The sequence below is a fragment of the Botryllus schlosseri genome, chromosome 2, assembly GCF_051294905.1.
Source record: "Botryllus schlosseri isolate E-star chromosome 2, Bs_hap1, whole genome shotgun sequence".
In the NCBI taxonomy this organism is placed as follows: domain Eukaryota; kingdom Metazoa; phylum Chordata; class Ascidiacea; order Stolidobranchia; family Styelidae; genus Botryllus; species Botryllus schlosseri.
In genome coordinates, this window is record NC_137237.1 from 9,860,213 (window position 1) to 9,875,512 (window position 15,300).

Sequence of the window (15,300 nt, forward strand, 5' to 3'; positions counted from 1 at the left end):
CCATCACTGTCAACCGAAATCAGTGGACGCGTGCTAACGAGAATCGACATGTTAACCATATTTTGTTAATCAATTTCGTTGGCAGAAACATGCCTTAAATTAACATAAAGCCTTCATTCCGTTATCACACACGGTTTGGATCACGTAAATTTCCAAAGTCATTGACACGTCATCATTCACGAAACAAAACTTATGATCTCGAGTAATATCCGCGACTGCCAGGAGCAAAATTGTTCGCGCTTTTGTAAAACGATTTATTTTCAGTAAATTAGCTTTGTAACAAATAAATTCCATAATTTTCCCCTCTCGATACTAAGTTAGGAAGCTATCGAAAGAAGTCGAAATGCCATGACGCAATGAAGCTAGCCTTTAAGAAAACTGAATTGGGGCACCAAGGGCGTAAATCGTAAATTTTAGATGGATTAAAGAGTAGATCATCTGGTTCATCAGGTTTGAGGAAACCGGGTAATCGTGGCGCACATAGTGGATCGAGTTTCATTTTTAATCCCATGATTTAGCAAACCCGGACAAAGTGTACACTGCGTAAAATTTATACGCATAAATATTTCCGATAATGTCCGCGACGATTGTCTCATATATAGGTAATGGCTTCCCAAAAGACAATCGGATAATCAACGAATTATGCACGCACCACGCAGTATATCTTATCTATATCTTATCTATCTTATATATATATATATTTTAATCCGTTGCATCGCTGTACCGTACTAATAGCACACGACTTTCATTTAGCTATGATGATGATAATTCTACCTTTTACGATATCAGTATCTTTTATCAGCAGCCAGCCGTTTAATTCGACAACCTGACATCTGACAACGCACTCACCACTGGATTGACAACTCTGGACACTTTGGGTAATAATCTCGCGTAACCTTGTCCGATTTTCTGCACTCTGATCAACAGTTTTTTAATCAGACGATTAACATTCTCGCAGATCAACGAACTTTATTATCTCAACCCAATATGCGCCAGACAAGCGTGGTGTATTACGTGAAATTCATTTGGAAGCAAGCATGAATCGACATTCCGACACCTTGTTTCTTATCTACGGGATAACACACCCCGAATTTTCACTGTCTTTATTACGCTGAGCTGAATTTATTAATCCCAACCATTTGCAATCCAATTTATAACTAATATAATATGTGAATGCACGGCGGGGTCGGATCAGTACATCCCTATACCCAGAGTCATGTCGATCACACCCTATCCTACTCCGTTAAATTCCTTTGTTATTATTTATATATTTCACGCCATAATACTATATCGTGCACCTCACGACTCCACTGGTAGTGGTTCGAATCCCGGTTCGGACCAACTTCTATGTGTCGGAGGTTTATCTGGGCTCCTCATCGCCGACCTCGCTGTTAACGCAGCGTCTTGAAAAGGCCCAGAAGAAGAGTGAGCCGAGCTCGAAAGTCGGCAGCAAAGATCTGTAAAGTGGACGCACGAAACCGAGAGGGAATGAAGAGTGGGAGTGAGCGTGGAAGTGAAAAGTCGTCCTCATTACGAAAAAGCAAAGACGCTGGACTTTAAAAATGTACTGTCGTGGCGCACAAGGCCTAAAACAGGCGATACGCGCCACTGTAAAAGTGTATTCATAATAATAATAATAATATCGTGCACCTAATGGCCGAGCTTTCAAAGTTGAATATCGTTGATATTAGTACTTTCGTCGAACTCAATATTCAATTTCTAGAACATACTCCGATCCGCATTTTTTCTTGTACGATAATTGAATGTGACATCATTCGGGAAAATCGGTTTATGATCGCTGAAATACATCTGAAGTAAAAGTTTTAAGCATCATCATATGTATGAATTGGAACAATCAAATTCTTTAACAATTCCACTAAATTATTATATTTTACGTCACTTGCCAACAATATCGACGATGACTTGCAAGGGAATGTATACTTAAGCCTTAGCGGCCAAGGCTATATACCGGACAAGGCGTTAAGGGTTAGACTATTGCTACATTGTTATTGATAAGAGTGAAATACCGGTTTCTACACTTGCTACAGATATTACCTCAAAATTAAGTTTGTACAGTAGCCAACACCTCAATCGGGCGAATTTTTTTATGATAAAATAAACATATCAAATCAAGATAGATCCCGCAAGCCTGCTATATTTTTACATTCGACACATTCTTTCAATCAGTTTCGTTGATGTCAATAATTGATTGCGATTTTTATTGAAGGCCAACCTCACAGCAGATAGTCACTAAATATCCACAAACGGAATGCTGAGTGGTACGAAGTTTAATCGGAAAGAATTTATAATGGTGTAAAATATTGTCATACATGGACAAGGTACACAATGTTGAACCTACCAAGGTTCGCTTGTGAACGCGAACCTCCAAATGTCTGAGGTTCAGACACCGAACGCGAATGTGAACCTCACGTTCACACCATCCCTACCAACAATGTTCTTGCGATGCAAAGCACCCGATATGATTTATCAGTAAGACGTATATAGGCTAGAGGTCATCCACATCGCAGTGTTTTCATGAAACCAATTCATGTAGTTGTCATCAACGTAATTTTATTAGCGGGATTCTATTTATATCATATACCTACACGGTAAATTAGTGGGAAATTTGGTGCAGCATGCTATGCTTATATAGTACATCGACTATGCAGTGGTTCTACATTACACGTCTTTCCTTCTGCCAACACGATTAGGCGATTCATGAGTGCAGAATTGGAGATATGCGATGACAGCAATCGGTAACGGCACGTTGCAGCATAAAAGCGGAAGCCTTGAAACTGCCTGTAATTTCCATGTTCTTTTATTAATATCTGTAGACCTAGGTGGGGTTTTGATTGAATATACTAATCCAAGTCGTTTCGAAGCGTTCCATCTATTCTCTGTATCGAAATATTGTGGTATCCATAAATGACGAAAACAATAACTAATTATGATGACGTACAAGAAATTGTAAGTCATCGAGTCGAGTCCTTTATCAGAATTAGATAGACAGAGGACACCGCAGAAGTTCCCACCACATCGCATCCCATTATATGAGTATATCACCAGCAGGGCCAAAAATGCAGCGTCCCAAATTGAAGCTCGAAGTAGACCGGAAAATAATTCGTAAATAAACAAAAATAAATACTATTTGGGATATTCATTCAACATGAAGATTTTCGTCGCGCCTCGCGCGTTTTGTGCCACTTGATTTCTCGATTTTTATGGGGCTACCATACCCAACAAAAAAATTCCATAATTTATAGAAATGACTCCCAATGTATTCGCAATTATGAGAGAATGGCATATTCCTGATATCTTCTGAGGCCCTTGCCATGCGTGGCTCAGGGTTCGTTTTGGCGCCGACCATTACCGCGCCCCGGCACATTAAGAGGTATGAAGTTTAGGTCGGAGTGTGGCTAGGTGTATACTTCCAAAATGACCACCGCGTGTTCGTCGAACACGCTATATGTCCATTGTCCAATTGTCCATTGTCGAATTGTCCATAGGCACCTGAATGACCGGAGCCGAGTGGTCCTGTCCTTGCAATCTCAGTCCCACAGTAGGCCTACAAATGGTACGCGCATATGAAAATGATGTGCCTCTGAAGAAATGCTAATTTCGAATGGTGTTCGTCTCACGAAATAAATTCTTGTTTTAGTTTGGTCTGATACATCTGAGCGATTCTGATATCTAGCGAAAATCCAGACGAGCGGTCACGAAATAACAACATCAAACAAATTATCGTATAATTAATAAAAATGAGCCAAGGAGAAAGTAGATAGACATGTCTTCCACAGCATCGGCGAGTTAATATAAAGCAAGCAATTTACTGATTGGTCTACCTACATATACCATGTATACTTCAATCATCGAGAGTGGCATAAAATCATCCTACCATGCCGCGTGATGCTTCTGTGTCGTCTTGAACGTTGTTTGATTTCTGGGGTAGCCTACTTACATTGGATCAAATATATTTTCACATTAAAAAAAAAAGCACAAGGCAAGGCATCTCTCTGCCAACAATTTCCTGAATAGACTAAGATAAGAACGATTTAGCTTTCGAAGGTTTTGAATTTGGGACTTAAATCCAGCCGCACCCATATCGCGCGCACTGGTTTCTCTGACCACACATTCAACAAAAAATTTCTCCAATTTGATATATGAAATTGATCTATACCATTCACTAACATATATTGGAGTTGGTTTCCACGTGTGGCTTAAATTCCAGTCACAGTAACGCGTAGCACATCCGAGCTCCCCGTCTCTGAAGTAACCTGCTTCGTGCGATCGTCACCAAGGCTGCAAGAACTGAAGAGACGACGGAGATAACGCCTCGTGTGGCTGCGCATTTTCGGCGAGCTGATGTTGTAAAAAATCGGGTTCATACACTCCGACAAGCGCAGGCAAAAGTATTGAAGCAATCCGAACCAGTAGTCCGCCACGGGATCGCTCGCGGATAAAGACCATAGCTCGTATGCTGAAATACAACATAGGAAGTACAATCGGCAAGAAATCGCACTAGATTAGAAAGAAGGACTTACTGACGAAAGGAAGATACCCGAACAGGAAGGACACGACGATAAGTGCCAGCTGTAATACGGCCTGCTTCTCTTTTTGCACCCTTTTGTTCATTGCGGTGTCGTTAATCCCACGTGACGACACGGTGTGTTTGTGCACCGACCGGCAGATGAAGAGAGACACGATAGCGACCATCAACATGGGCAGCAGGATGAAGAGAATGTAGCTTGACATCGAATACTTTTTGTAGTGCTCGACTCTGTCACGTGAAAGAACCGAAGTCAATAGCGATGCGGATTATTTGATGTATAGAGGTGGTCTGTAACGAAGGACTTCAGCTTCCTGAAAATAGACCACTGACTCAAGTAATTATGTTGTTAGGTTGGAGTCGATAGACTGTACGTCCATTTTCAGTTGATGGTTTCTAGAGAAAAACAACTGTCCGCTTTTTTACTTAGTCAAGAGGAAAGTAGTTTTTGTCAGGAGTGGTAATTAGTATACTTCTAGTTTTCTAAGTACTGAAGTGAATTTTGTCTAAGTTCACTGCTTATTCAAGTACTTGCGTTTCCACACTACTTACGTGTCTACTTGAACTTTTTTGAAGCCAAACTACATACTGTTGCGTTGCAGATTATCTCAATTACATAGTAATAGTTAAATGGAGTTGCATTGCATCACATTCATGACTGAAATCGCAATGACAACTGGGCGATGCAGACCCTGTATGAACTATGAAGGCCGCAAGAGGCTCGGCTGACGCTCGGCAGCGACTACATGCGGAACAGAGGAACATTTATTCTCACTTTTCGTTCAGCGATGACGTAATCTCTCGTTTTGGCCAATTTAGTGAGAGAGTGAGAATCGTACGCGCGTACGATTTTACGCGAATGTGACCCAGCTTCAACAGATTGTAATTTCGAACATTTCGAAAACTGGAGCCCGCTACTGATTAAAAATGATCAGCGACGCCTCGATCCGATTTACTTGTTCAAACTCTTAACTTGATTATTTCTCGAAATAAATAATTTAAGTGGTCTTTCCATGCCTTGATATTCGATGATTCTTCTTGTCATGAATTTCTGGCATTACTTCTACTTGCTCTTGAGGGTCAGTGGACATTTGCATGTGACACTTCAGCATTCGACATTTGGGCATGCGACACGTTAGCATGTGAGTAAGATTAGAGGTTAAAGTCGGGTATGGTATAGATCAGGGGTCACCAACCTGGTGCCCGCGGGCACCAGGTAGCCCGCGAGGACCAAATGTGGTGCCCGCAAGCCTGTTCTAAAAATAGATCGAATAGCAGCATTTGCCAATATTCATCAGATTATCACCAGTGAACTTTTAAATAGATAAATTGAGTGATTTAGCTATTGTTGTTTAAATCACACTATAACATGTGACTTAGAAATGACAATACATATGCATAAACACTTAAAATGATGATAGCAAATATCCCCAATTACAATTAGTAATATACCAACATGCAGTAGAATAACAAGATATCGAAGACGTAGAATAGCACTACTGCGTACTGCCCATACAGGCGATATGACGGCATGCCATCCACAGTCTTCTTGAAAGGGCGGGGGGTTCCGTTATGGTAGCTCGATGTCCCGGACAATGCCAAAGTAGTAAACAACATTACTGTCCGGTAGCAAATGGCGGTGACGACTAGAAGATGCAGTATGACTAATGTGTATTGCATATTTTGACACAGCTTGTCTCTCTTACACTCAACGCAATTTATAGTACCATGTTTCTAACTTTCTTTCATCGATGCTGCTGTCAGGTATAATGAAAAATGTCATGTCTGGATGATGAACAGTTGGAGTTTGAAATTGTAGCCTACTACTGCAAAATCACCTCCACCTCAAAGCCCACAAGGCTGCAGCAAACTTTTGGTGCCTTGTTGACACGGAAAAGTACAATGGTGAATGATGGTTTCAAGCGTGTTTGGTTCAACTTATCGTTGTGAATCAGCCTTTGCGGACACGACATTCATCAAATAACGAACACAGAACACGCCTCACTAATGCACATCTGGAACACTCACTCAGAGTTGCAGTGTAAGTTACATACCAGAGTACAGCGCACTAGTTGATAGCATGCAATGCCAGGCCTCCCACTGACTGGTTTAAAAACAGATAACACGATGTCCAGTATAACGTGTGACGAGATTTATTTTAAAATCTGAGCTTACAGTTGTTATTTAATTTATATAAACACGGTGCGAAGTAATTCGTGATTTCTTGAAAAGCCTTACTGGCTAGCTGGTTGAAATGAGATGTTTTTATTTAAAATAATCTCTTAGAAGTCTTACCGCTATGCGATACCTGCCCAATGCTATGAATATCAAAGCTGAAATTGTGTCTGACACGGATAAACGGCGGGAGTAAATGGTAGCCCGTCGCTTCAATCAGTACCCAAAAGTAGCCCTTGGTTGCAAAATGGTTGGTGACCCCTGGTATAGATTAAGGATTGGTCAGGGTTAGGTTTTGGGTTAGAATATATATATACATGTTGATTTCGGGGTAAGGGCGGAGGTTTAGGTCAAGTTTTTGGGGTGAGAAACCACATGCCAAAGTGACACATGCCACCGTTCTTGAGTACTAAAAATGACTACTTTGACCAACTCTGTGTATGTCTATATCTGAGATTTTGCAGCTTTTCATTCACCCATCAGGATACGAATGGCGCGAGGGAACTATGAATTTTGAATTTCCAGTATCAGTTTGACTGCAGTGTAAATGACACGTGCAGAATGGACACTTCGATGATATTTTCGTATCCTTGAATATCTGCAATGTATGCCTCTCTAAAAACTGTATATACATTTGTTGCACGCCGATGCAGTATCTATAGTTGACTTCACCAAGCCATTTCAATACCTTCCCGTCGCAATACAATGTTTCGATGTGATCGCGTCAACAAAAAAAAAACTCTACGATTTACTCACTGGTCTAACAGTACAGTGCACGCAGGCCACTTCGCATTCGTTTCCCCACTGGTTCTATTCCTTGGTACGCCAGGATCAGCTCCTGTAAATATGGCCATCGGCAGAAACCCACATAGGAACGCCACCAACCATGTAATGCCGATCCATGCCTACGAACATCAAACTCCAGTACAAATTACAGGTTTCCAGACATCTGCAATCCGAATAATGGATTGTGTGTGAAGATTTGCCACCTTCGGACATATTGCTGTCGTGATTCTGACCGGATTTCTGCTAAACATACCTCATACTTCAATTTGTGGTGAAAATAGGAATTTATTTCGCTATACTTTCCAACAAAGTCGACTTGCGTTGCGTTTGTACTAGGTATGTGCTTAATAATTTGGGATCTACAGGCCTAATATACAGCATGATGTCAGATTAAGAGAATATCAAGTCTAACCCAGGTAACTGTACTTCATTCACCAAATGTAATTGTCTGAATTATCATCTCAGTTATGTTAAATAATATACGAAAAACTAATCACCGTTACAGAAGTAATCGAGAATGATCGCGGCTATCACCTTGCGTCATGACCTCAAATGACGTTAGATGACTTGGTATCGTACATGGTGACGTGAATGTATACTGTATACAAATGTCATGTGACCGTGACTAATCCATTACCCAGCGTCAGGGCGATTCAAACCTATAAATGTTCAAAATTCCTAATTTGTAAGTATAATCTATAATCCTGTGCTAGAGGCGAGATCTGGAAGCGATGATGCTAACCGTCGAGTCATTTTCAAGCTAGAAAGAATCCGAACTGTTTATATATCTAAAATCGTAACCACGCGTGTACTGGAATTGCCATAACATTTCAACCGATAAATATATTCATATCGAGAAATCGACTCATTGTTAACAAGGTATACGTATACACCCGATCTTTCGATTCGACTAGGAGTAGCCGAAAAATATAGGTATATTATGCAATGTAAGCAATTCCTTCCAGCATCATGCGCTACTGTAGCTGTTACTAAACGCCCAGGGCAAGGTAATATTCCTTCTACCAACCACAGACCTTGGCGCGTCTGTCAGATATGCGACGAAAGACGACAGAATGACGGATCGACAGAAGACGCAGAATTGCAAAATTCAAGATGTGCATCGCGGTTGAAAACGTTGTCATCAAATCGACGGACCAGTAAAGCTGAATAGAATACACTGTAAATAAATGGGAGGAAATAGGTGTATTTACAAGATTCGCATTATAGCGTAGAGCAGTGGTAGCCGATAGGACGATTCAGGAGTATCACACAAAAATGGGGTGAAGAGGGTTGCCGTCAAGATAAGGACTGTGAATTTATCGCTACGCCAACTCCTACTACGATGGCTACAAAGAGGTAATTCTCGGCTTGACCGAAAAGGATAGCCTTCTTTAGAAACCACCACCAGAACCTTGGGATGAACAATGATATGACGTATATGTTGATGAACTATTTTAGTCATTCGCTCCCGGAGCGTTGCACTTAGGGTACTCAAAGTTCTAGGGTGGCGTGAACTATGCTCTCTGTTGTAGGATGCAAATCAGGCCAGCGTCGCCTTTTCGTTCACAGTTTTGTTTCCACGCCCATTCCCATGGATGGAAACGAGTGGAAAACACAAATGTTTATTGAATAGTATATTCATATTGAAATGTACCCGAATATTTTCGGCTGACACTCGTCAGGGGTAATCGTCAGCAACTAGTAGAGAATTCAGAAGAACATCGTATATCAACAATCGTATCACAAAATATGACGTCACCAGCATGAAATTTCGAATACGAGAGCTTTCAATGTAGCATTCACAGATGGTATACGAACTATTTTTGTTGACACAGCCTTGGCTGGTGTATTTTTTTTTATAAAAGTCGACTCCAAGGCACACAAATGAAAGTGTGAACGGCCCCTCCAATTGTTGGATAATCCCGCTTGGGCGAAAAATTATCGAGACGACAGATTTTGTGTCGTTGGGAGGGGCCGTCGACAAGACGTGAATATAGGACTAGTTTTCGCCGGGTGGAATGGGTAAGAAAGAACGTTTGCGTGACACCCTATGCTATGGTGGACATCCGGTGAACATATACGATTTTCGTTTCCAGTCAACCCGCGTCTCATTCCGCTTATAACAAGTTTGTTGTTTTTGATTGGAATCCGACAGCTTACCTTGCAAAAGAATTCCGGTGGCACCCAAACGTCAAATCCCAATGTTCTACGATACCAGAACAGCGGACTTATAAGCGCCGACATCAGGTCGGAGACGCAAAGAGAAGTGATGAAAAACATGAAGATATTTCTGCGAAAAATCATACATACTTTTTTGATCTATTCTATGGTGTACATATCATGGTGTACTTCTACAAACCTGAGAGCTGCCGTACTCTGTATCACTAAGATTGTGATGGTGTTCAGGACAACGCCGACGATAAGAAAGAAGAATATCACGACACCAGAGATTATTATGACGTCATCTTTAAATGGGCGGACGTAGGGTCTGAATTAATACACATCGATAAATTTGGTGTCTTGTGGTATGGAACTATATGTAAAGTAGCCTGTCCAATGTCATAAACAAAGACACGCGAGTTTAATTTCGGCTCACGTTTGAATGTGACTGTGAAAGTACGAATATCGCCTAGTGCGAATCCGAGACAATTACATATCATAAATTACGGTATTTATTGGTATATCAATACTTGACAATCAATACTACAAACAACATGGTTTGGTCAGTATCGGGTAATTCCTATGCTAAGTTACTAAGTACAAGTATAGGCTTATATATATTGTAAGGTATTGCAATAACTGAACGACTAGGCAATGACAACGAAAATGAAACTTTTGCCCCCAATATTGCATCTGCCGGTAACTGAGATCCTAGCTTTGGCAACATCCGCTTAATGTCGATATAGGTACACAGGCAATACAAGCAGAAGATCAGTATGTTTGTTTGTTTTTGGGGTATTCATGGTGTTTGTCGACTACTATGGTCATTAACACCAGGCCGATATTCTTATTATTTTCAGTAACTGCCGACTTATAGCACGGCCCACCTCTATAGGCTTTTGTAAGACACCGCTGACGCGGATGAGGTAGCGAGGAGGGCCTAGGTAAACCTCCAACACTTAGGTATCGGAATTCGGAAGTCCAACTCGGTCGGACTCGAACCCGTACCCATTGGTGTCGCAGCCGCGGATTATACCACTGCGCTATCTCGCCACTGGAGAAGATCGGTAAAAAAATAAAATAAATTACTTTTCTAGCGCCCTCACCGGCTTCGTAGTGACTTTATCTGTGGCGTCAATACAACTGCCATAGTACACACGTGAGTATTGTTTTGAATTTGAGATCGTAAAAGAAGGAATCAAAAATTACGGCCGGATTCGGATAGAATTCGGCTCGCCGATGTCTGGCAAGCGTCGGATTAGAATGCGGCAGTTAAATGGATTTGAGCCAGTGCTACTACTTTACCATTACTACTAAATGACGACTTGAATTTGATTGCTAAGTCCGTAACCAGGCTTGGGTTTGATAAATATATGAAGTGCCGCGCCTCTGCTTTACCCACGAGTAGGGTTGCATTTAAAACAAGCGGTGTTTCAAAACACTTTGTTTAAAAACATGTTTTAAACAGTGTTTTAAGAAGAGGCCTTATAAAAAAATTGTGTTTTTCAAGTTGTAAAATCATGGCATAATTGTGTAAATACTTTCCAAAAAACATGTTGTATGAGCCTACGGACAATTACCACCGGATATAGACGACGTATATCGATATGGGATGGTTGGAACCCTCAAAATAGTCGGTACAACAACAATAGTACAGATATTCCGTCAAAGGATATATATTTATCCTATATTTTCAATTGTCAATGTCAATCCACTATGAAGTCACATTTGAATATCATGACGTCATGGCGTAAAAAATGTTTTAAAATAGGGCCTTGTTTTAAACATGTTCGTTTTAAATTGCTTTTTCTTTTAAATACAACCCTACCCACGAGTTTATGACACGATGAAGCTTCTGCTCCATGACAGAATGGTGTCTCAAAGCTTTGGAAGGCAAACTTCTAATTACAGAACTACTGCCAGTACCAAGTCACGATATGTATTAACTACGTATATGTGTGTGTGTGTGTGTGTGTGTGTGTGTGTGTGTACTGTACACACACATAGCATTCCTATATATAATGTAGCCTGCGTATACTAGGAACTAAATAAAAGCGACTTGGGTAAAATAAATCATACTTGGATCCTGCATCGTTCGGAAACGACGATGAAGAGGTATTCTCATACATCTCGTGTCTTCGTCCGATGGAGAGACTTCGAGTGATCGTAATCTTATTTCTAGCCCCAATATTCTGGGGAGGTAAAGTGTGAAAAGTACGCAACCTGTTTAGACCAATGATAATTTCTTCAACAGCAAACTATATCTCCATCATCAGCCCGTCACGCAACAGTCTCACTTTAACGGTGCAATACATTTGATTGGTCGATCAAGGATCATCTCCCAGAACTCAATCAAGTTCCTACAACTTCTCTCCCATCTCCCAATGAGGATGAAAGCAGTTTTAGATCACAAAAAGCTCTGCATGGCTTATACTTGAAACATCTTTATTTCATTTGAAGTAGACTACTGATGAGTCTCAAGCTGGTAATCTGACGACTTTGCTGCGCGTTTTTAGCGTTTTCGTACGAGCTTAATCCGCGAATATACTATCGAACCTATAGTATTAATTACCTTCATACCTGCGTGATATCAGTCGAGATATATTAGCGCTACGCTGTACGAGTAGGCCTGCACGTGTTATATCACACTGGACTTCGAATAATTGTACCAATCAATTGCGTGAACCTTTAGGCCAAAAAACACCTCCATATCATATCTTCTCAGTGAGTCATGTCTGGTATATAGTCAGGCGTAGTTGACTTCACGAAGTACCTTGCGAAACAGCGTCTTCCTAGAAAGTGACGAGATCGCTAACTTTCGCATGATCGTCAGTATCTCCTATCCAGAATAGTGTGTAATGCCAAACTCAACGACGGCCATTCGTAAAGACAATGTTTGAATTTAAGCCGAAGTTCAAGAGACACTCCAGGCGAGATCAACGGATTATGACAATATAGTGTTTTGTCCTAATGAACTTTGGAACTTATAGGGTACAGCAGTGCATAGTGACTCTTACAAACACGGTGGTAGCACTGGAAATTAATTTTTATCGCTATTACTGGAATATCCGGATTTGCTCAAAATATGAAACAACTCGAACTAAATATCAAGACCAGGGGTGGGCAATTATTTTTCTCTGCTGGCAAAATGAGAAGCAGAAAATACGTCGGCGGGCTGAGACTAAAATTTTAGCTGCACTCCCCAGCGTATTAATTTTATTTCTAGGTTGAAAGCAGTGAATCACGCTGAGACGTCGGTAATAAATGCTGCTCTGGGGATGTCTTGATATTAGGAAATGAGAAAGTGACGAATAATTATCAAAAAAATATTATTTATTTGCCGTCATATTCCCAAACAATGGTAAACATGATACATTTTGAACTCTCTTTAACCCCTATCCGCGTTTTTCTATCAAGACATTATAATGTATTTGGGATACCACAAAGTTTATTGTCATGGTCGCTGTCTTGGCGAAATAACCTTGTTGTGGAGCGAAGCTCGCAGTTCTTCTATTTCGCCCGCCATTGACCGAGTGTATGTCTTCGTGTTTTTGACATAAGACTGGCTCAAGGTATATTCTTTAAACACGGCGACACGGCATGACACTAACTACTAAAAAGACAGGTTTACCCCTGACTCCAGTAAACGAATATTTAGTGGTCCAAACTTTCTTTGAATTCTGGCTTTCGGCGTTTTTGACGTGCCCGTTAATCGTTTATGAGTGATGATGACTCATAGCACTTACGGGCACTGATCGACTTGTTTTACGAATTAGGGATTTGGAAATGTATCACGAAACAATTTAAAGCACAGACGGTTAATGCGTAATGTGACGATGGCAACAAAGAAGGTTTGGTGACTTCTTTAATTGTTACGGGATAATTTGCTACATTTACTTTATTTTGATTCTGGAATACGCATGCGAGATACGTAGGCTGCGTAATCGCGGCATATTAATGAACACTGGACAGGATTGAAAGTAAACGAGTTTTCGGTTAAATTTATACAGCTGAAGGTTTTAGTCCACGCAGCGACATTGAATTTCGAACAATTTTTCGCGGGCCGCACTTTGCCCAGGTCTGGTCAAGGTGAATGATAAAAATTCGACAATGGCACCTTGGAAGTACTTTTGTTGTTGGTTATAGGTAACCTTAATAGAAATACGGGTGACGCGTATCTATCTGGACGCTGTGCCAGATTTTACTCAATTCTAAATTATATAGCACGCAGCTACAATCTAGAAATATTTGGATTGATTTTGTTGCAACGCAAACCATGATTATCTGTAAAATCCTTTCAATAGGATTCGACTCAAGCAATCTTGTGGGTGGTACTAGAGTTAACCGCGGCGCACGGTATGAATTTTGTTGACTGGACGATGTGATGTGACAGCCCATTTACTTAATATGGGGCGTCTTGGCTAAGGCGCGTGTTATATGAATGACACGTAATCGAGACAATCGAGCTGTTCCTGATCCACTGTGACAGAACTTTTTATCGTCCCCACAGTTAGCGTCCGCAGTGGCCCTGCGTATTATCTTGTGGTTAATTTATAGACACTAGTTATAGATCGTACACAACGCCAGGTAAATGGTGATGTATAGTCACCACCTTTTCCAATAATAGTAATACGAATTGTAATCATAGCGTCAAGTAAGTTCTTGCCACAAAAATTACGCATATCCGTCGTGACTCTAGCTACCTTCTGATATTTTACTCGCCGAAAACATACATTTGTTACATAATATTTCTTCGAACCCAGAAGTAATCACATATGCTGTTGACTTATTTTCGCTTTGCGAGTGCAACGGGTGGCCTCGGCTACCCTAAATCTGAAATAGGTTTTGCGGTATACAAACAAGTGGATATACACCATAGAGGTAGAGGCTGATAAAGATCAAGGAGCGTATCACCATATGAATCACACGTGACACATCTTAGCAACCATCACAAGTGCATTGTTTCTTGATTACTATTAGCTCGTATGCATGCGCAGCCCATGTTCCTATATCTATCGTGATAAAGAATGACATGACGTATATTAGACGTATTTCATTTGACTTTCGCACGTCATAGAGCTGGGGTAGGCAACCTCCGGCCCATGAGTCACACCATAGTGTCCTATAATGGTGTCGACACAAGCAAATCTCACAGCTCAGTGAAATTGTATCATGTCACAATTTCCATTTGGCTACAGGCAATTTGACAGTCATTTTTGACCGGCTTGCCGAGCATTAAATTTGGTAAAACGGGTATCAATCGAAAGCTGACTCTGCACTATTACGAAAATATAAATTTTATTCTGCTCGCGGCCCTGGAACCCCCACAATTTTTGATTGTTCTGGAGATTGGCATTGGGACGCAACAATGCTGTCTGACGAAACGAGAGAGTAGCTCAAGAGAAAAAGAGCGAACAGCATTGTTGCGTTCCGATGCCAATCTCTATAACAATGAAAAATTCGAGGCTGATTGTGGGGGTTCCAGGGCCGCGAGCAGAATAAAATTTATATTTTCGTAATCAGTGCAGAGTCAGCTTTCGATTGATACCCATTTTACCAAATTTAATGCTCGGCAAGCCGGTCAATAATGACCGTCAAATTGCCTGTAGCCAAATGGAAATTGTGATGTGATA

The 15,300-nt window shown here is 40.9% G+C and overlaps 1 protein-coding gene across 2 annotated transcripts; it reads right to left on the reverse strand.

The window, feature by feature from the left end:
• Positions 1 to 2,272: 2,272 nt before the first annotated feature.
• Positions 2,273 to 14,394, reverse strand: LOC145433421 (growth hormone secretagogue receptor type 1-like). Of its 2 annotated transcripts, XM_080310521.1 has the most exons (8): positions 11,747 to 14,394; positions 9,867 to 9,995; positions 9,668 to 9,797; positions 8,542 to 8,670; positions 7,478 to 7,626; positions 4,542 to 4,777; positions 4,189 to 4,477; positions 2,273 to 2,897 (listed from the first exon to the last, which is right to left on the reverse strand). In XM_080310521.1, the coding sequence occupies exons 1-7, from the start codon at positions 11,794 to 11,796 to the stop codon at positions 4,218 to 4,220; spliced, it is 1,083 nt and encodes a 360-aa protein (XP_080166647.1). In that variant the 5' UTR covers positions 11,797 to 14,394; the 3' UTR covers positions 2,273 to 2,897; positions 4,189 to 4,217. The 2 variants fall into 2 exon arrangements, with proteins under 2 accessions (XP_080166647.1, XP_080166646.1); XM_080310520.1 differs by lacking the exon at positions 2,273 to 2,897 and having other exon boundaries at positions 3,717 to 4,477; positions 11,747 to 14,392.
• Positions 14,395 to 15,300: the final 906 nt, after the last annotated feature.

Coding starts and splice junctions, on each gene's coding strand:
- LOC145433421 (XM_080310521.1), bottom strand. CDS start 11,796: ATGTATGAGAATACCTCTTCATCGTCGTTTCCGAACGATGCAGGATCC. Junction 9,996..11,746: donor CCGAACGATGCAGGATCCAA/GTATGATTTATT, acceptor GTATTAATTCAG/ACCCTACGTCCGCCCATTTA. Junction 7,627..8,541: donor TATCTGACAGACGCGCCAAG/GTCTGTGGTTGG, acceptor TGATGTTCGTAG/GCATGGATCGGCATTACATG.